Here is a 22,500-nt window from a genome sequence, read left to right as displayed (position 1 = left end):
ATAGATAGATAGATAGATAGATAGTTAGGTAGGTAGGTAGGTAGGTAGGTAGGTAGATAGATAGATAGATAGATAGATAGATAGATAGATAGATAGATAGATAGATAGATAGATAGATAGATGGATAGATAGGTTGATAGGTAGGTAGATAGATAGATAGATAGATAGATCGATAGGTTGATAGGTAGGTAGATAGATAGATAGATAGATAGATCGATAGGTTGATAGGTAGGTAGATAGATAGATAGATAGATAGGTTGATAGGTTGATAGGTAGGTAGATAGATAGATAGATAGATAGATAGATAGATAGATAGATAGATAGTTAGGTAGGTAGGTAGGTAGGTAGGTAGGTAGGTAGATAGATAGATAGATAGATAGATAGATAGATAGATAGATAGATAGATAGATAGATGGATAGGTAGATAGATAGATAGATAGATAGATAGATAGATAGATAGTTAGGTAGGTAGGTAGGTAGGTAGGTAGGTAGGTAGGTAGATAGATAGATAGATAGATAGATAGATAGATAGATAGATAGATAGATAGATAGATAGATAGGTTGATAGGTAGGTAGATAGATAGATAGATAGATAGGTTGATAGGTAGGTAGATAGATAGATAGATAGATAGATAGATAGATAGATAGATAGATAGATAGATAGATAGATAGATAGATAGATAGATAGATAGATAGATAGTTAGGTAGGTAGGTAGGTAGGTAGGTAGGTAGGTAGATAGATAGATAGATAGATAGATAGATAGATAGATAGATAGATAGATAGATAGATAGATGGATAGATAGGTTGATAGGTAGGTAGATAGATAGATAGATAGATAGATAGTTAGGTAGGTAGGTAGGTAGGTAGGTAGGTAGGTAGGTAGATAGATAGATAGATAGATAGATAGATAGATAGATAGATAGATAGATAGATAGATAGGTTGATAGGTAGGTAGATAGATAGATAGATAGATAGATAGATAGATAGATAGATAGATAGATAGATAGATAGATAGATGGATAGATAGGTTGATAGGTAGGTAGATAGATAGATAGATAGATAGATCGATAGGTTGATAGGTAGGTAGATAGATAGATGGATAGATAGGTTGATAGGTAGGTAGATAGATAGATAGATAGATAGATAGATAGATAGATAGATAGATAGATAGTTAGGTAGGTAGGTAGGTAGGTAGGTAGGTAGATAGATAGATAGATAGATAGATAGATAGATAGATAGATAGATAGATAGATAGATAGATAGATAGATAGTTAGGTAGGTAGGTAGGTAGGTAGGTAGGTAGATAGATAGATAGATAGATAGATAGATAGATAGATAGATAGATAGGTTGATAGGTTGATAGGTAGGTAGATAGATAGATAGATAGATAGATAGATAGATAGATAGATAGATAGATAGATAGATAGATAGATAGATAGATAGATAGATAGGTAGGTAGATAGATGGATAGGTAGATAGATAGATAGATAGATAGATAGATAGATAGATAGATAGATAGATAGATAGATAGATAGATAGTTAGGTAGGTAGGTAGATAGATAGATAGATAGATAGATAGATAGATAGATAGATAGATAGATAGATAGATAGATAGATAGATAGATAGGTAGGTAGATAGATGGATAGGTAGATAGGTAGATATTTAAGGAGAGCTGCATGGATCAGACTAATCTGCATGTTTGATCATGTCATAGTCGTCTCCTCTTGTTTCTCTTTGGCTTCAGGTCTAAAGAAATTTCTCTGATATTTTGACTCTTTAAGGCTCTCTAAATAAATAAACGTATCTAAATCTAAATCTTGGCTGCACACTGCTCCCTGTTCTCTGCTGACTTCCTAACCACGTGTAAAACTTCTCCTCTTCCTCCTCACTAACCCTCCAGCTGCTGGTGAGTCGACCAGCCCCACCCAACAAGCCGCTCCCCCCCGACCCTGCTACACCTGGACAGGTACACCTGCATGCTAGGTGCTGTTAGCATGTAGCTGCATGTGGTTAGCATGTAGAGAAAATCTGATAGAGCTGAGAGCTGACACTGAATGAAGATGTGACAGAGATCTATGGGAGGAATCTTTGGTCCTAATCGATGGGATTATTGATACCTGCTGATTTTATTGATTGATGAGGAGTGAAGATCTGATCATCAATGATTGGTGAGACCTGAGTGAAACCTGACAGCTGTGGGACGTAAAGAAGGGCAAGATTTAAATCTACTATAATCATTCAGTGGTTTAATTTTCTAATAAATCTGAAAACCAGAACTTTGGATCTGATCTGAGACGGTTTGTAAGAACACATTTATTCTGAGGAGCGGTCATTAAAGACACCCCATGGCTCCAGAAGCTCATTTCTTTCTCTTACACGCTTCCTTGCTTTTTTCCCATCATGCATCACTCAGGTCGCTGTTCCACCCAAGCCTGTGGTGCCCATTAAGCCCCGCCTCCATAGCCAAATGTCCCAGCCTCCTATCCCACCACACCCTGGCTACGCCTGCAGCTCCAAACCCCCACAACCCAGAGGAGCAGCCCCTTCAGCCGGGATGCACAGGTAGGACTGATCGACCAATCAGAGAGCTTGAACCCTAAGAGACAGTACAAATGATTAGCCAATCAGAGATCCAGGACCAAAGAGATAGTAAGACTGAACAGCCAATCAGAGAGCCAGAATCAAAGACAATATGACCGTTAGGCCAATCAGAGAACTTGAACCCTAAAAGACAGTACAAATGATTGGCCAGTCAGAGATCCAGAACATGTGATGTTAGTTTCAAATGAGATTTGATTAAAAAACAAACAAATAAAGTTTACAGAGAGAAAATATTGTAAGTATTCTTTTTACTTTAAAATGTAGGAAATACTAGAAAAGAAAGAACTGTGAGGATTTGAATGATGAAATTTTAGCTCTTCTTTTTTTGGTGCCTCTGCAGACGACCTCCTCTTCCTCCGATTCGACCCGGAGTTTCTAAGAAAGTGGACACGTCTCCGCTCTAACTGGACGCCCTCAGAGACTCAGAGTCGTCACCTTTAACGGCGCCGTGATGATAAAGATGAAGACGGCCGTGCGACCACTCTCAGGCGTCTGATTTCTCTCCTCGCCGTCTCTGACCTCAGACCGAACATTTTCCCTTCTTCAGTGCCTTGCTCAGCTGCAGCGCCGTGGCCGCTCTGGAATCGAACCCTCGACCTTTGACTGACGGCTGCTGGTGATGATGTCACATTAAAGCATCCAGATGTGATGATACAGCGCCACCTAGAGGCAGCGGGGGGAATCAGTGCCTTTCTCAAGACTCTGAGACGGGAATCAAACGTGTGATTAAAATCATGAATAGAACGGTTCCCAAACTGTGGTCCAGGACCATGGATAGGGTCCTCCTGAAATAAAACTATTTTTTTAAGTTTAAAACACTTTTTTAAAGCTGAACAGCTGAATGTAGAAGAAAACCGGATTTTATCATCATGAGCATGACAAACTTTCCTCTGATGGACTCAAACAGGATAAAATCATGGAATATTCCTTTAAAGGACAAACTGAACAGGAGACTTTAGGATAAAGGAGAAAGGTTTGAATTACCATAGCAGGTCAACAAGGAGGGATTTAAGACCCTGTTTACACCTCACATTAAACACCAGATGTATTCTTTCAGATACCAGGTGACGTCCCTCCATCCTCGACATCACCATGGTCTTCAGTGACACCCTGATATCAGAACTCAGTTATTCTAACAGCCCATGAAATGATCAAATGTATGGGTGCATGTCCTCACAGGGCTTCCAGAGCTTGGAGATTAAAGTTTATAACTTTGATATCTAAATCCTAATCAGTGTAAGGTTTTATTTTGTAAGAATTTCCTGTTAAATGTATTTTCTATGGCTCCACTGAAACATTTTCTACTTTCTTCTTGAATTCTCAGACGTCAATCCCTCGTCCTCATGTGGATTAAATGAAGGATTTTAAAGCAGAGGAAAGGCAAAGTTTAATGATCAGCACCAAATCATCAGGTTACAGAAAAGAATGTTGGCTTTCCTGTAGGAAAACATTTATCAAAACAACAATGGACTTCGCTGATGTTTGCAGGAAGGTTGTAATTGGTAGAAATCCATTTCCATACCTGTTAGATACCTGGACAATCAAATCACAGGTCCTAGACGTACAACATCAGGGCAGTTTATTGTCTCTAAACGTTTGAAGGAAAACTCCTGCAGCGTCTAAACTGACCTAAAATGTTGGCAAAACATCCAGACCAACTCTCTGTGTGAATGTAAAATGTCTGTTTTTAGTTTAGCCACGCCCAAATTCTATTGTTACCGCCTACAGGAAGTGAAGTCACTTCCCTTTATGCTGTTGACGCACAGAAAATTTGGCCAATGATGTCACCATATGTTCCTTAAAATGTCAAACGTGAGATCAATTTACTCTTTCCATTGGTCGGCTGGATTGTTGGATGGTTGAATTGTTGGATGGTTGGTTAGATGGTTAATTGGTTGGTTGGTTGGTTGGTTGGTTGGTTGGGTGAAGTTCTGGTTGGTTTGTAGATTGATTGGATGGATGGATGATTAGTTGGATGATTGAATGGCTGGTGGGTACAGATTTATTGGTTGGTGGTTTAATTGAGTTATTGGTTGGTTAATGGATTGATTGGTTAGTTCAGTTGGATGATTGGTTGGTTGGTTGGATAGATGGATGGTTTGTTTTATTATGGATTGATTGGTCTGTTGGCTGGTGATTAATTAATTGGCTGACTGATTGATGACCAGGCTGGAATTCATGCTGTTGTTGCAAATTCAGATGTTTGTTACAAAATAAGAGTTCGTCAATAAAGTGACTTTCTTTTTTTCCTAAAATATCTGAGTTGTTTCTTTTTTTTCAAACTGTATACAACAATCATTCATTTAGTAATGAATATCATCTAAACTCCACGCTGTTCTTCTTCCTCTGTCACTACAGGAAGATTCAGACCTTCATTTTCAGCAGATCCTCTTTGTCTTCTACGTTATTGTCCTCTATGTCTAATATTCTGTAGTCCTCTCGTCTTCTTTGTCTTCTATGTTATTGTCCTCTATGTCTAATATTCTGTAGTCCTCTCGTCTTCTTTGTCTTCTATGTTATTGTCCTCTATGTCTAATATTCTGTAGTCCTCTCGTCTTCTGTCTTCTATGTTATTGTCCTCTATGTCTAATATTCTGTAGTCCTCTCGTCTTCTTTGTCTTCTATGTTATTGTCCTCTATGTCTAATATTCTGTAGTCCTCTCGTCTTCTGTCTTCTATGTTATTGTCCTCTATGTCTAATATTCTGTAGTCCTCTCGTCTTCTTTGTCTTCTATGTTATTGTCCTCTATGTCTAATATTCTGTAGTCCTCTCGTCTTCTTTGTCTTCTACGTTATTGTCCTCTATGTCTAATATTCTGTAGTCCTCTCGTCTTCTTTGTCTTCTACGTTATTGTCCTCTATGTCTAATATTCTGTAGTCCTCTCGTCTTCTTTGTCTTCTACGTTATTGTCCTCTATGTCTAATATTCTGTAGTCCTCTCGTCTTCTTTGTCTTCTACGTTATTGTCCTCTATGTCTAATATTCTGTAGTCCTCTCGTCTTCTTTGTCTTCTATGTTATTGTCCTCTATGTCTAATATTCTGTAGTCCTCTGCCTTCTTTGTCTTCTACGTTATTGTCCTCTATGTCTAATATTCTGTAGTCCTCTCGTCTTCTGTCTTCTATGTTATTGTCCTCTATGTCTAATATTCTGTAGTCCTCTCGTCTTCTTTGTCTTCTATGTTATTGTCCTCGATGTCTAATATTCTGTAGTCCTCTCGTCTTCTTTGTCTTCTATGTTATTGTCCTCTATGTCTAATATTCTGTAGTCCTCTCGTCTTCTTTGTCTTCTATTTTTTGTCCTCTTCCTCTGGAGACTCTGACTTTCTATCTCCTGTTGTGGGGTGTTCAGGCTCCTCCTTCTCATAAAGAGGAAGTTGTGGTGGCTCTTAAACTCTTCTTGAGTGTTCGCTGTCAGTGTCTCGGTGCATTAAGATCATCATCATCATCATGGTCTCCTCCATCGTGGCTCCATTACTCCTTGCCCTCGTTGTCCTCGCCATCCTGCTGGGCTCCTCTGCATCTCTGCCTCCTCCACGGAAAACCTTCCTCCTCAGTGAGTCCTGTTATTCATAAATCTGCTTTTAGATTTCTTGAGTCCTGATGTGGTCCTTTGTCTCTGGAGGGTCAGGGGAGGAAAATGAAGCATGCGTCTCTGAGTGGTTTTTAGTGGTCAGGGCCCATAGTGGGTCATAGAGCCCTGTTCAGTGCTCCTGAAAGAGTCTATGAAACTCTGGCACACATGCTGTTTTTTTCCTGTCTCTTTGTTCTGTCACATTATTTTATCATTGTAATAATTTTATATATATTTTAGCTCAAACCACTGCTTTGAGTCAGGTTTTTACCCTGGTGATGAAAAACGCTGGTTCATGGTTTACATGTGGAATTCTGTCAGACAAAGCTGTTTTTGACTGTTTGAGGGGCTGAAACAGGCAGAATGGGCAGAAAAAGGTCTGAAAACCTGAGCTACATTCCCTTTCTTATTTTTTAGGTCCGGTCAGAACTGACATTAAAAATAACTGCCATCATAATCCTAAAGATAAAATAAGTCAATAAATAAACACGTGAAAAGAGGGGCTAGCGTTAAAAACTTCTGCTTCTTTCACTGAAGGTCAGAGATTTTATTTTTTGTGTTTATTTGGTAGACGTATGAAAAAAATATCGAACCTTCTAGAAAGGATTAACTGCTTTAAAACGTTGAAGACATTTTTATTGTTTAATTAAGCTAAAAGATTTGTTGAAGATAAAACGTGAAGTCGGATTATTTAGAATCATCACAGTACCAAAATGACAAATTTGATATAATAATAGTAAAAATCCAACCATAGTGAGCGCTGTTTGATGCCACAGTAATGAAAGTAGAGGTCCTAGACACACAAATAAAAACACACCATCATAAGTGCACAAAAAGATCTACAGTGTTTGGAAAAGTGGGTGGAACTGGTGGTGATGATGAATCAAAGCTTGTACAGCATTCCATCTGCATTTGATATGACGAAAGCAGAGGTAAATAAAACATTCTGTTCTATTCCTTTGATGATAATAAAATCAAAGCTTATAAAACATTCTGTCCTATTCCTTTGAAAATAATAACATCAAAGCTTATAAAACATTCCGTTCTATTCCTTTGATGATAATAAAATCAAGGCTTATAAAACATTCCGTCCTATTCCTTTGATGATAATAAAATCAAGGCTTATAAAACATTCTGTCCTATTCCTTTGATGATAATAAAATCAAGGCTTATAAAACATTCCATCCTATTCCTTTGATGATAATAAAATCACAGCTTATAAAACATTCCATCCTATTCCTTTGATGATAATAAAATCAAGGCTTATACAACATTCCGTCCTATTCCTTTGATGATAATAAAATCAAGGCTTATAAAACATTCCGTCCTATTCCTTTGATGATAATAAAATCAAGGCTTATAAAACATTCCGTCCTATTCCTTTGATGATAATAAAATCACAGCTTATAAAACATTCCATCCTATTCCTTTGATGATAATAAAATCAAGGCTTATACAACATTCCGTCCTATTCCTTTGATGATAATAAAATCAAGGCTTATAAAACATTCCGTCCTATTCCTTTGATGATAATAAAATCAAGGCTTATAAAACATTCCGTCCTATTCCTTTGATGATAATAAAATCAAGGCTTATAAAACATTCCGTCCTATTCCTTTGATGATAATAAAATCACAGCTTATAAAACATTCCGTCCTATTCCTTTGATGATAATAAAATCAAAGCTTATAAAACATTCCTTCCATTAATCCTGCTGCGTTCATTATTGTATTAGACTTTTTCGAGTGTACTCAGGTACAGAACGTCGTTACTGATGTGATCAGGAAGAGGGGAGCCATTCGGCCCCTGTACAGTATGAAATGAGCCTGTTTTAAGTTGTTTGCCCGGTTGCTTGTTGTCGAGTGGACAAAAATGTTCACACACTTTGTATTTGACCTTTTTGGGGTCATCTTGGACTCAGTCAGAGTGCCCCCACACTTTATTTTTGACATATTTTCTAACTCTAAAGATGTAATTGTTGGTATGCTGCTGCTAGAACATCCATCTGTCAACCTTACTTCACTCGTCAGGACTGAGTTATGGTGTCAGCCCAGACATCCCTCTCTGGTATCCTGATCAGATGTCAGAACCACCTCGACCGGCTCCTTTAGAGAAGACGGAACAGAGGCTTTGCCTTCTGGCCCAGCTCCTTCTTCACCACAACGGTCCAGTACATCTGAAAGACTGCTGGTACTGCAGAAACCAGTCTCATGATCCATGCTACCCTCACTGTGAACAAGACCCTGAGGTACTTGAACTCCCTCACTTGAGTCAGAGACACTCCCCACCCAGAGCATCCCCCTTTTTCTGGCAGAAGACCATGACCTAAAACTTAAAGGTGCTTCTCATCCCAACCGCTTTGCTCTCTGCCACAAACTGCCCCCGTGCCTGCTAAGGTCCCCAGCTGAGGGAGCCAGCAGAACCACATCATCTGCAAACAGCAGAGACGGAATTCTGAGGTCTCCAAGCCAGAAACCCTCCTTGAGATCTGCCTTGTCCATGAAAATCTCAAACAGGATTGTGACAAGGGTCTGACTTTGTGCTGAGAATGAAGACCCAACTCTCACTTTGGTCACACGAGGTCCTGTTGGCTCGCTGCATCCACCCTCGGACCCCATATCCCACAGTACCCCCGCTTTAACCCCCAGGGACATAATTGTAAGCCTTCTCCAGGTCCAGGTCCATGAAACACATGTAGCAAACTCCCATGATCCCGCAAGAGGCCCTGTGAGAGTAAAGAGCTGGTCTTTGTCCCAGGACAGAATCCCCATTTAACAACACTGAAAAAGCGTAGTAATACCAGGAAAGGCTTAGTCATGGTTTCTTTGGAGGTACTGGAGTGATCCCGTCTCTGTATTATTCACTCTTAGTCTCTCTGTAACGGTAGACGGAGTCTGACGATCTGTCATTTTTACAGTGAAGGACTATGAGGGCTTTTATTCTTGAAAACAAAGTGAGGGCAGACATTTCCTGTGCAGTCAGAGAGGCCTTAATGTGTGTGTGATGGTGGAGTGGTGTTTTAGTCGTTATTATCAGCTGTGATCTAATGGTCGGTCAGAAGCAGCGTCTCTGCTCCTCCTCTGCTCGGCCTTCAGTCTTTAGTAAAGTTGATTTTTTCAAACAGGATTGTGTAAGCTTCCTCTTTCATTTACTCAGTATGAACTGAGCGTGAAACTCAGCTCTTGTGTAACATTTGAGGTTTCATCACAGATGCCATGTGTGAGAAACTGAACCGGTCTGAGTCAGTCACTGGGGTATCAGTCCCAGATTCACGTCTGTGGTCAGACGGGTGAAGGGGAGTGTCCGGTTAGAAAATGACTCACAGACTAAGGGCGCATTCACACCAGAACTGTGTGGTCTGCTTTAAACGACCTCTGTCCTTTTTCCCGGATAGTCTGGTTTGTTTGGAGTGGTGTGAAAGCTCACACCAACTCTGGTGTCGACCAAACCGGCAGATTCTGGTCTGCTTGAAAACACGGGGTCTGGGCCCGCTTCTGCCTGGTGCATTTTGTTTGAGGTGTGAAAGCAAAGCGGACCAAACTATGAACCAAAGGCAGGAAGTGGCATAAAGCGTAATGATACATGGATTTATATGTGATTTAATACACTCAAATACATGTCGGCACCTCGCTTGGCGTCTGTGTAGCCATAGCAACACGTCATAGTGGTGCTTATTTATTTGTCTCATGTAAAGAATGACATGCTGGACAGCTCGCCGTCTCGCTGGATGCTCGTAACGCCTCAGTGCAAGAGCAGAAACCTAAAGACAGCGTAAATCCAGTGTTTCCTCACTGTTTAAGTGGAAAAAAAGACCGACAGAAGGAGATGGATTTCCGGTTTCTTCTACGCCTTCTTTTCTTCTTGGTTGCCTTTTCTTTGTAACGACAGCGCCCCCTAACAGGCAGAGGTTGTAGGTGTTCAGGCGGTTTGGTCCATTTGGCCAAAAGCAGCGTGAATGTGAACCAAACCAAAGGAAAGTCCAACAATGTTTCATTTGTGCAATTTTTTTTTTTTTTTGACATTTTCAGAAATAGCAGACGAAATCCTGCACACTGATAGGTCAAATACGAAACTGATGGTTTAATTCAGGGGTGTCAAACTCAGTCACAGCAGGGGCCGGATTCTGGATTCAGGGCTAACCTGAGGGCCTAACAGGATCCACATTTACCCAGACTGTCAGCCTCATTTTCACCAGAAATAAATTATGGGAGAAAAAAACTAGCACTGATGATAAATGATTCTGAGATTTTAAGAAGTCAAAATGATGTTAAAAGGCTAAAAATCTGAGATAAAAGTCAAAATTATTAGTTCAAAAACACAAAATTAGATGTTAAAATAATGCTTTTAAAAGGCAAATATATAAAAAAGAAAGCCACAGTCATGTTTTTAAGGCAAAAATATGACTTAAAAGTTAAAATGGCACACCTTAAAAATGAAAATATGAGATAAAGGTCAAAATAATAAATAGAAAAGGTCAAACGATTCGATAAAAAGTCAAAATTGTAAATGAAAAAGGTTAAAATATGACATAAAAGTACAAATGATAGATTGAAGTCATAATTATGTAATGCAAAATTGAAAATATAAAATGGAAACACCAATTAGTTTTTTATTCCCTCATTTCTTTTTTACCTCCCCCAAGGAGGTCATGTGATCAGCAGGGTTTGTTTGTTCGTTTGTTAGCAACGTAACTCAAAAAGTTCTGGACGGATTTTGATGAAATTTTCAGGAAATGTCAGAAATGGCATAAGGAAGAACTGATTAGATTTTAGGATTGATCCGGATCGTCGTCTGGATCCAGGACTTTTTTAAAGGATTCTGTACTATTGGAAGATAGGGCTAATGGTGGAGGTCTGCGCTCTCCGAGTGCTTTTCTAGTTTCTAATTATTTTTATTCTTTTTTTTTTCCACATTTTTATGACTTGAGGATATTTGACATCATCATTTTGATTCTGGAGGAAATCTGCAGACCTCATATTTTAGGGCCAGTTATAATAAGAATAGGATTTGATCTTGTGGGCCGGGTGTGACTGTACCATGGGCCAGATTTGGCCCCCGGGCCTTAAGTTTGATACCCATGATTTAATCCTTAAAAACTGCAGGTTGTTGGCGCCTTCTTGCCTGATCCCCCCATGTGTTCAAAGGTCATCAACTTGTTGCCAACTTACAGTGCTTAACAGATATATTAGCCCACCCTAACCCTAACCACAGTCAGGTTTCCGCCACAGCTGCCCTAAATTAACAGCATTGGTAATTACCAACATCATTTTGATGTTTCTGCAATGGTTAATACACCAATATGTAGAAGCTCTTTAACACAAATGAGGTTTTTAATGCTAAAATAGAATTATTATTGTTATCCAGGAATTTTCAAATTTACTGATTTACAAAAAAACAGAAAAATAGTAAAGCACATTAATATTTCTGATTAATATGTCAGATTATAGTTATTTACTGTCATTGCTGAACAGAAAAATGAGTTTTAGTGGTTGAATGTTATGCTTGATTCATTTCTGACTTCTCAGAGAAGCCCAGTGAGCCGGCTCAAATTGGGGTGAATTCAGTTTGAAATTCCTCATTCCTGTTCAAAATGGTAAAACGTGGAGAGCTGAGTGAAAATGAAATAGTCCGCATTAAAGCACTTCATGATGCTGGATGGTCTCTGAGACAGAGATGACAGGTGGTCTGATACATTTGTGAAGCACTGTAGCTATTTTTATGCTATTTTCTTTTTTTGAGCTAATGAATGCCATTTTAAGCTACTTATATGCCATTTTATGCTATTTTCAGCTATTTTAATTCTATTTTCGAGTTTTTTAGGCTACTTTACCCTTTTTGTCATTTTTTGAGCTATTTAATGTAATTTTAAGCTACTTTTATGTCATTTTATGCTGTTTTCAGCCATTTTTAGGCTATTTTCAGCTTTTTTAATCCTTTTTAGCTATTGAATGCCATTTTATGCTACTTTCATGCCATTTATGTGATTTTCAGCTATTTTAATGCTATTTTTGAGTTTTTTAGGCTACTTTTACCTTTTATGTCGTTTTTATGAGCTATTGAATGCAATTTTAAGCTACTTTTATGCCATTTTATGCTTCTTTTAAGCTATTTTGGGCTATTTTCAGCTTTTTGGGCTACTTTCACCTTTTTATCGTTTTTTGAGCTATTAAATGCCATTTTAAGCTACTTTTCAGCTATTTTCAGCTATTTTTAGGCTATTTTCAGTTTTTTTAGGCTACTTTCACCTTTTTAATCGTTTTTTTGAGCTATTGAATGCCATTTTATGCTACTTTTATGCCATTTTATGCCATTGCCATTTTCAGCTATTTTTGTGCTTTTGGCTATTTTCAGCAGTTCTTCCACTATTCAGCTCTCAGCATCCCCATGCAATTTCAGCTGAAATTGCAATTTTGATCTAGTTTTTATTGCCATGATAGCAAACAAGTTTCATGGTTTGATTTTTACTAGAATAATATCAAAGATGATAATTATGGTTGTGTAACTTTTGTTATTTCTGATGAATAATGCTCCTCTAAACCACATGGCTGATGTTTAAATCTGTTTCTACCACTGAAGCGTCCATCTTCAGTGTTCAACTGTAGCTGCCTCTGTTTTGAGAGGTTTTGGCTCTTAAATCCTCTGTGCAGTCACATGAATAAAAGCTTTTCTTGCAGCCAGCTTTCAGCAGAAATGGATTTTAAAGCTCAAACTTTTTTCAGATTGTCTTCAAACAGCCCCTCATTGGCCTGATTTCCCCCGCTGGTTGTCTCACTCTGCTGATGATTAACTGTTCTACCTGTCTGACAGTGAAACTCTCTCTACAGCACGTTTAAATGTTTGTGTATTTACATTCTTACAGAATGAAAACTGTCCTGGTTCTTCGTCTCTGTCCTTATTTGTACTCGTCTCTGCGCTCGTCCTCGTTCACCGTCTGCGATAAAGACCGATGATACTAAGATAGTAAGTTTTTCTGAGACTGAACCACTTCCTGTCACCCACATTTCCAGCCTCAGAAACAGGAAGTGGTGCTGTCACTGCTGCAGTTAGCGTGTGGTGGCTTTCATTATTTATTGCCCCTCTGCTCTCACCTTCTGTTGGAGTGTGGCGTTGGTTTAAACTAGCATTTCTATTTTAACCCTTCCTGTCTGAGTTTAGTCCTCGTCTCTGCTGCAGACGTGTCCAGAGCATGACAGTGGAATGTGTGTATACTGAGAGGAGGTGCATCATGGGAGGGCTAGGGCCTCCTGACCACAGATGGATGAAACAAGCTGTGTGTGAGAGAGAAGAGAAAGAAGATCATAAAGTGTCCATGAGGGCAGTGGTGGACTCTGGAAGTTTGAGGGACAGGGTGACAAAAATGTGTGGACTCTGACACACCACACAGGTTTCCCTCAGCCGGAGCTGACCGTAATCTAATATCTATAGCTGAAAACACAGACTATCCCTTTAATAGTTGTTTTTAATAATATAATCTTTATCTTTGGTTAATTGGCTGATTTAATGTCAAAAACGATGAAATGATTGAACTATTCTTGTGGTTTCCAGACTCCACGGACCGTCCTCTGCTGGTCTTCAGCCTCCCTGACGTCCAGAACACGACCACGCTGCTGCTCAGTGACGATGGATCCACGCTTTACGTAGGAGCACGAGATGCTGTCCTCTCATTGGACGTCAGCCGGAGTGATGTCATCAGGCTGAAGAACAGGGTGAGTACTCTGGACCAGAGTCCAGTTCAGACCAAAGATGGGCTCAGTCTTAGAGACAGGGCTCAGACTTCAGGAGGGGTCTCAGAGTAGAGCTGCTCCTTCTTCTTGAACCAGTTGAGGTGGTTTGGGCATCTGATGAGAAAGCCTCCTGGTCCCCTCGCTCTGGAATGTTCCAGGTACAGGAGGAGACTGGGGAAGGGATTATGTGTTTTATCCGGCCTGGGAACGCCTTGGAAACGCCCCTGGTGGAACTTTAAAACGCCGCTGGGGAGAGAGATGTGTGGGCTGATTGGCTCAGCCTGCCGGATAAAGGGGGAGGTTTCTGGGATCCAGCCAAACTGGGGGCTCATGTAGGTCAGCAATAAACTATTTTTTGTTAAAAGCATATTTTAAATGGGTAAAAAATAGCTTAAATTAATGAATAATGGCAACAAAATGGTGGACAAAGTGTTAAGATTGGATTTTTAAGGAACATAAATGGGTTAAAAGTGGAAAAAATTAGATAAAAGTGGCCAAAAAAAACCCAAAAATGGATTAAATTGGCAAGAATGAGTACAAAACATGGTAAAAATCAATTAAAAAGTGGCTGAAATGGCTTTGCAGTGCAAAAAATTGAGGGAAATTTGGTGAACTGGGATAAAAAATTGATATAAACTGGCAAAATGGGATAACTGTGTTTTAAAATGGGCAAAAAGGGTGTAAAAACTGGTTAATAGTGGCAATAATGAGGCAACAGTAGGCAGAAAGAAGTGACAAAAACAGGTAGAAAAAAAGTGGTGGAAAGGGTATAAATTGACACAAATGCGTTTTAAGTGGCAAAAATGTGCTAAAATTGGCAAATTTGGTGTTAAAAGTGATAAAAAAGGGTTAAAATGTAGTAAAGTTGGTGCAAAGAGGCAGCAGTGTGTCTCGTGACCCAGAGGGGGTCACCAGATTCTTTAAAAAACTGAATATTTTTTAAATTACACTATTGCCACTCTACAACAATTTGACCCCCATTTCATCCTTTTTCCCACCAATTTTAACACATTTTTGCCACGGAACACCTATTTTTGTCAGTTTTAAACTCTTTCCACCACTTTTTCTGCCTGTTTTCTCCACTTCTAAACCAACTCTTGCCACTCAAGCTTAATGTTGCCTCTGTTGATCCATTATTGCCAATATTAACCACTTTTTACACCCAATTTTTCCCATTTAACCACATTTCACTCTCTGATATGTCCATTTTTGTCAGTTTAATTAATTTCTGCCAATATCTGCCTATTTTCTCTTTCTCAGTTAACACATTTTTGCCAGTTTATATTAATTTTTCATCAGATTTCACCAAATTTCCACACATTTTTGCTAATTTAAAACAATTTCAGACACATTTGAATTCCTATGAACCACTGTTTATGCACATTTTTCCACTTCAACCCATTTTTGCCATCCATTTATTTTGCCATTTTTGTATAATTGTTGCCACGTCTAACCCATTTCTGTTACTCTAAAGTCCAATTTCACCACTTTTCCACTTTTTTTTTGTTGCAAATTTTAACCCATTTTAATTCTTTTCTTTTTCAACAAAATGGATTAACATTTTTAAGAAGGCCATTTACTACACAAATGATTAAAAAAAGATATTTGTTTCTTTGATAAGATTTGTTATTATTCAGGTTAAATATAAAATATGGTTTTACAGCTTAACTTTATAATGGATCAGGATTTTACTGACCTCCATGGGCCCCAGTCTGGCAGGGTGCCAGAAAGCTCTCCCATTTATCCCGCCTTATTGACGGCCTTGTCTCCACATGACTACTCTAGAATATTCATGGCTGCTCAACCAACTCCAGGTCTAGTGGGGGTTCCCGGTCTCTGGCACCTTTATTTCGGGGGTCACGGGCTGACAAGGTTGAGAACCACTGCTGTACAGAACTTTTGAGAAGGACCCAACTGTAGTCAAGATGGCCGACATGGGCGTCGCTACACATCCAACCCATGCCGGAAGTCCCAAGCGGGAATTTCTTCTTGGTGTTGGACTCAGCTGCCAGTGTGTGTCAGTCTTTTTCACGCCTAAGCCTAACCCTTGGTGCTGGATCTCAAATATATCACCTTCCCCACTGCCGTACCCTGAACCTAACCACTCGGGTTTTAATGCCTAAGCCTGACCTTAGACCTACGGACTTCCGGTTGAGACTTCCGGTATTGATCGGATGTATGTCGGCCATCTTGTCTGCATCAAGGTACTCTTAGAACTTTTAGGCACATTTGGGACCGATTGAGACTGCAGTATAAGGACCATCGGGTAGAAAGGAGGATTGAAACAACCCTGGTCATGCTGTGGGTGTCCCAAAGGCCTAAAAACCTCTGGTGGTCTCAAGGCGTGTCACTGTGGGTGAAAGAGATGCTGTTGAGCTGCTGAGCAGCAGTAAACTTGAGTTGGTCCCTGGGTTTGGGACCACACCTGTCCCGGTCGGTGAACTTTGCATTAACATTTTTATTGTTTGGATACGGAGAAAACCTCCGGTCTTCATCACATTCAAACATTTAAAAAGCACGTTAAATTAGTGTTAGCTCTGCTCTTTTAAGGTTCCCTTACCTTCATCTGTGACGAGGAGGGTGGCGACAGCCACAATTAGCTAATGTTGTTATGTCTGGAGTGATCTGAGCATGCTCAAATCTGCCAGTTACCCATGATGCACTTTGACTGCAGGTACAGCATTGTCAAGTTGACAGAAACCTAGATTTATTCTGAAATACTTTCTCCAGTTAAGGTTTTTTTTGTGTATTTGAGGATGAATAAATCCACGTTTCAAAAACCTCATGATCCTTTAGTCACACTAACATGGAGTAACATTCTGCAGTGTGCTGTAGCTTCATCCACGCTAATCTCTTCACCAGCCACCATTGTTCACTTCCACTGACCTACACCTGTGGCTCCACCTCTTTGTCCTCAGATGATGCTGATTGGTCTGGTCATTCTCAGAGTCTGATGACAGTTGTGAATCTGGACAACCCACTGACTTTGGAAAATCCAAAATCAGCAGACAGCTGCAGCTCATACATCTGCAGCGGACTGAAACAGTCTTGTTCTGTTCCAGATCCTTGGTCTGAACTGGGATTTACTCCCATGATGCTTTGGATTAAAGCACCTTAAATGTTCAGTTGTCTAATTCTTCATCAGCCCCTCATTAATGTCTCTCTCTCTCTGTTCCAGGTGGCGTGGCGTCCGTCTGAAACTGCAACCAATGAGTGTAAATATAAAGTGAAGAACCCCTCGGTAACTATCAGTACACAGCAACACTTGTGACAGTTATAGTTGTGACAGTAATAGTTGTGACAGTAATAGTTGTGACAGTAATAGTTTTGACAGTAATTGTTGTGACAGTAATAGTTGTGACAGTAATAGTTTTGACAGAAATAGTTGTGACAGTAATAGTTGTGACAGAAATAGTTGTGACAGTAATAGTTTTGATAGTAATTGTTGTGACAGTAATAGTTGTGACAGTAATAGTTGTGACAGAAATAGTTGTGACAGTAATAGTTTTGACAGTAATTGTTGTGACAATAATAGTTGTGACAGTAATAGTTGTGACAGTAATAGTTGTGACAGTAATAGATTTGACAGTAATAGTTGTGACAGAAATAGTTGTGACAGTAATAGTTGTGACAGTAATAGTTGTGACAGTAATAGTTGTGACAGAAATAGTTGTGACAGTAATAGTTGTGACAGTAATAGTTTTGACAGAAATAGTTTTGACAGAAATAGTTGTGACAGTAATAGTTTTGACAGTAATAGTTGTGACAGAAAAGATGTGACAGTACAAGTTGTGACAGTAATAGTTGTGAAAGTAATAGTTGTGACAGTAATAGTTGTGACAGTAATAGTTGTTACAGTAATAGTTGTGACAGTTATAGTTGTGACAGTAATAGTTGTGACAGTAATAGTTGTGACAGTAATAGTTTTGACAGTAATAGTTGTGACAGTAATAGTTGTGACAGTAATAGTTTTGACAGAAATAGTTGTGACAGTAATAGTTGTGACAGTAATAGTTGTGACAGAAATAGTTGTGACAGTAATAGTTTTGACAGTAATAGTTGTGACAGTAATAGTTGTGACAGTAATAGTTGTGACAGAAATAGTTGTGACAGTAATAGTTTTGACAGTAATAGTTGTGACAGTAATAGTTGTGACAGTAATAGTTGTGACAGTAATAGATTTGACAGTAATAGTTGTGACAGAAATAGTTGTGACAGTAATAGTTGTGACAGTAATAGTTGTGACAGTAATAGTTGTGACAGTAATAGATTTGACAGTAATAGTTGTGACAGTAATAGTTTTGACAGTAATAGTTGTGACAGTAATAGTTGTGACAGTAATAGTTTTGACAGTAATAGTTGTGACAGTAATAGTTGTGACAGTAATAGTTGTGACAGTAATAGTTGTGACAGAAATAGTTGTGACAGTAATAGTTGTGACAGTAATAGTTGTGACAGTAATAGTTTTGACAGAGATAGTTGTGACAGTAATAGTTGTGACAGTAATAGTTGTGACAGTAATAGTTTTGACAGAGATAGTTGTGACAGTAATAGTTGTGACAGTAATTGTTGTGACAGTAATAGTTGTGACAGTAATAGTTGTGACAGTAATAGTTGTGACAGTAATAGATTTGACAGTAATAGTTGTGACAGAAATAGTTGTGACAGTAATAGTTGTGACAGTAATAGTTGTGACAGTAATAGTTGTGACAGTAATAGATTTGACAGTAATAGTTGTGACAGAAATAGTTGTGACAGTAATAGTTGTGACAGTAATAGTTGTGACAGTAATAGTTTTGACAGTAATAGTTTTGACAGTTATAGTTGTGACAGTAATAGTTGTGACAGTAATAGTTGTGACAGTAATAGTTGTGACAGTAATAGTTGTGACAGTAATAGTTGTGACAGTAATAGATTTGACAGTAATAGTTGTGACAGAAATAGTTGTGACAGTAATAGTTGTGACAGTAATAGTTGTGACAGTAATAGTTGTGACAGTAATAGATTTGACAGTAATAGTTGTGACAGAAATAGTTGTGACAGTAATAGTTGTGACAGTAATAGTTGTGACAGTAATAGTTGTTACAGTAATAGTTGTGACAGTTATAGTTGTGACAGTAATAGTTTTGACAGTAATTGTTGTGACAGTAATAGTTGTGACAGTAATAGTTTTGACAGAAATAGTTGTGACAGTAATAGTTGTGACAGTAATAGTTGTGACAGAAATAGTTGTGACAGTAATAGTTTTGACAGTAATTGTTGTGACAGTAATAGTTGTGACAGTAATAGTTGTGACAGTAATAGTTGTGACAGTAATAGTTTTGACAGTAATTGTTGTGACAGTAATAGTTTTGACAGTAATTGTTGTGACAGTAATAGTTGTGACAGTAATAGTTTTGACAGAAATAGTTGTGACAGTAATAGTTGTGACAGTAATAGTTGTGACAGAAATAGTTGTGACAGTAATAGTTTTGACAGTAATTGTTGTGACAGAAATAGTTGTGACAGTAATAGTTTTGACAGTAATAGTTGTGACAGTAATAGTTGTGACAGTAATAGTTGTGACAGAAATAGTTGTGACAGTAATAGTTTTGACAGTAATTGTTGTGACAGTAATAGTTGTGACATTAATAGTTGTGACAGTAATAGATTTGACAGTAATAGTTGTGACAGAAATAGTTGTGACAGAAATAGTTGTGACAGTAATAGTTGTGACAGTAATAGTTGTGACAGAAATAGTTGTGACAGTAATAGTTTTGACAGTAATTGTTGTGACAGTAATAGTTGTGACAGTAATAGTTGTGACAGTAATAGATTTGACAGTAATAGTTGTGACAGAAATAGTTGTGACAGAAATAGTTGTGACAGTAATAGTTGTGACAGTAATAGTTGTGACAGTAATAGTTGTGACAGTAATAGATTTGACAGAAATAGTTGTGACAGTAATAGTTGTGACAGTAATAGTTGTGACAGTAATAGTTGTGACAGTAATAGTTGTGACAGTAATAGTTTTGACAGAAATAGTTTTGACAGAAATAGTTGTGACAGTAATAGTTTTGACAGTAATAGTTGTGACAGAAAAGATGTGACAGTACAAGTTGTGACAGTAATAGTTGTGACAGTAATAGTTGTGAAAGTAATAGTTGTGACAGTAATAGTTGTGACAGTAATAGTTGTTACAGTAATAGTTGTGACAGTTATAGTTGTGACAGTAATAGTTGTGACAGTAATAGTTGTGACAGTAATAGTTTTGACAGTAATAGTTGTGACAGTAATAGTTGTGACAGTAATAGTTTTGACAGAAATAGTTGTGACAGTAATAGTTGTGACAGTAATAGTTGTGACAGAAATAGTTGTGACAGTAATAGTTTTGACAGTAATAGTTGTGACAGTAATAGTTGTGACAGTAATAGTTGTGACAGAAATAGTTGTGACAGTAATAGTTTTGACAGTAATTGTTGTGACAGTAATAGTTGTGACAGTAATAGTTGTGACAGTAATAGTTGTGACAGTAATAGATTTGACAGTAATAGTTGTGACAGAAATAGTTGTGACAGTAATAGTTGTGACAGTAATAGTTGTGACAGTAATAGTTGTGACAGTAATAGATTTGACAGTAATAGTTGTGACAGAAATAGTTGTGACAGTAATAGTTGTGACAGTAATAGTTGTGACAGTAATAGTTTTGACAGTAATAGTTGTGACAGTAATAGTTGTGACAGTAATAGTTGTGACAGTAATAGTTGTGACAGAAATAGTTGTGACAGTAATAGTTGTGACAGTAATAGTTGTGACAGTAATAGTTTTGACAGAGATAGTTGTGACAGTAATAGTTGTGACAGTAATAGTTGTGACAGTAATAGTTTTGACAGAGATAGTTGTGACAGTAATAGTTTTGACAGTAATTGTTGTGACAGTAATAGTTGTGACAGTAATAGTTGTGACAGTAATAGTTGTGACAGTAATAGATTTGACAGTAATAGTTGTGACAGAAATAGTTGTGACAGTAATAGTTGTGACAGTAATAGTTGTGACAGTAATAGTTGTGACAGTAATAGATTTGACAGTAATAGTTGTGACAGAAATAGTTGTGACAGTAATAGTTGTGACAGTAATAGTTGTGACAGTAATAGTTTTGACAGTAATAGTTGTGACAGTAATAGTTGTGACAGTAATAGTTGTGACAGTAATAGTTTTGACAGTAATAGTTGTGACAGTAATAGTTGTGACAGTAATAGTTGTGACAGAAATAGTTGTGACAGTAATAGTTGTGACAGTAATAGTTTTGACAGTAATAGTTTTGACAGAGATAGTTGTGACAGTAATAGTTGTGACAGTAATAGTTGTGACAGTAATAGTTTTGACAGAGATAGTTGTGACAGTAATAGTTGTGACAGTGATAGTTGTGACAGAGATAGTTGTGACAGTGGTTTTTAACCTTCTCTCGCAGTGTAAATATTGACAGATGTTTTAGCACTTTCCACATTATGGTTCTGTTATTATACGCCCTTTAATACAAACACACTCTTCGTATTCACAGCTGTGTTAATTGAAAACATTTTTTCCCATTTTAATGTGACATTTGAACACATGATGACATAAATCTCTGCTTCTCATGCTAGCTTGTGTCATTTTTAGCCACTTAGACAGAAAACTGGTTAGAAACAAGACTTTAAATCTTGTTTTCTTTGTACAGCTCGACTGTCCAAACATCATCAGTGTACTGAAGCCCATTAACTCCACCCACCTGTACGCCTGTGGAAGCCACGCCTACAGCCCACAGGACGCCTTCATCGTAAGTCTAGCAGTCAGAGTCTGATCCCCGAGGGTTTCACTGATTCTTAAATGAATAGGGACGGATGTGCTTTAGATGAACCCGTTCTCCTCTGAAGGATCGGACGTTTCTAATGGGGATTTTTTTTTTCTCGTCTCCTTCAGGACACAGAAATCTTCTCGGTGGTCGAACACAGCAGCGACAAAGCTAAAACACGCTGTCCACACAACCCTTTCCAGAGGAGCACCGCCATCACCTACGGTCAGTGGAGTCCCTGCAGGGTTAGAGCTGGTCTGGTCCTGTTACTGAGAGGTCTTAACTAAAACAGACCAAAGAGTAAGGGTTCATAGTATGGACCAGACTCTAAGTAGATCTGACCCTGAAGTCCAGTCCACTGGGTCAGCATGAACATAAGGGTGCTGTACTCAGGTTTTGGACTCACACATGAAGAGATGGGCCTGCTTAGCAAGACAGTGTGGCGTTCCCAGTATCTGAGCATGTGGACTAAAGTCAGAGTCTGTGGGTCCTTGGTCCTCCTGGTCTTACTAGACTCTTGTGAGGCCTGGATGCTGACTGATGGCCACAGCTGAGGCACAGTTGGATTCATTTGTGAAAACGTCTCATTTTTGAGTGTTGTTTGACCGTGTGCAGACGTGGTCAAAAGAGCAAAGATGGGAAGGGTCAGCTGAGGGTCAGCGTTGCTTTACAACTCTGATCCAGCGTGCTGCAAACTGGGTGCCCAGGACCCAGTGGACTGGTCAAGATGCCAGGGGGGACTCCGTGTGTCGTGGAGGGGTCATATAAACCAGGGATGGGCTCTGTTTGAC

General features: G+C 38.6%; 2 protein-coding genes across 5 annotated transcripts in view; both read left to right on the top strand.

The window, feature by feature from the left end:
- The window catches only part of adam15 (ADAM metallopeptidase domain 15), a 48,948-nt gene extending 44,107 nt beyond the window's left edge, over nt 1-4,841 (top strand). For 2 of the 4 annotated variants that reach the window (XM_041794167.1, XM_041794166.1), the window contains 3 exons: nt 1,903-1,968; nt 2,416-2,564; nt 2,944-4,841. In XM_041794167.1, coding sequence (XP_041650101.1) covers nt 1,903-1,968; nt 2,416-2,564; nt 2,944-3,007 — 279 coding nt within the window. In that variant the 3' untranslated portion in view covers nt 3,008-4,841. The remainder of the gene's footprint in view (nt 1-1,902; nt 1,969-2,415; nt 2,565-2,943) is intronic. The other 2 variants (XM_041794168.1, XM_041794170.1) reach the window with 2 other exon arrangements.
- A 1,196-nt stretch (nt 4,842-6,037) lies between these two features.
- LOC121513818 (semaphorin-4A) overlaps nt 6,038-22,500 on the top strand; it is a 33,578-nt gene continuing 17,115 nt past the window's right edge. Inside the window, exons 1-5 of the mRNA XM_041793802.1 lie at nt 6,038-6,157; nt 13,721-13,881; nt 17,078-17,140; nt 21,596-21,694; nt 21,838-21,934. Of these exons, the coding sequence (XP_041649736.1) occupies nt 6,052-6,157; nt 13,721-13,881; nt 17,078-17,140; nt 21,596-21,694; nt 21,838-21,934 (526 nt within the window). The 5' untranslated portion in view covers nt 6,038-6,051. The remainder of the gene's footprint in view (nt 6,158-13,720; nt 13,882-17,077; nt 17,141-21,595; nt 21,695-21,837; nt 21,935-22,500) is intronic.

This window comes from Cheilinus undulatus, linkage group 8, assembly GCF_018320785.1.
Source record: "Cheilinus undulatus linkage group 8, ASM1832078v1, whole genome shotgun sequence".
NCBI lineage: Eukaryota > Metazoa > Chordata > Actinopteri > Labriformes > Labridae > Cheilinus > Cheilinus undulatus.
This window is presented reverse-complemented; position numbering and strand designations above follow the sequence as displayed.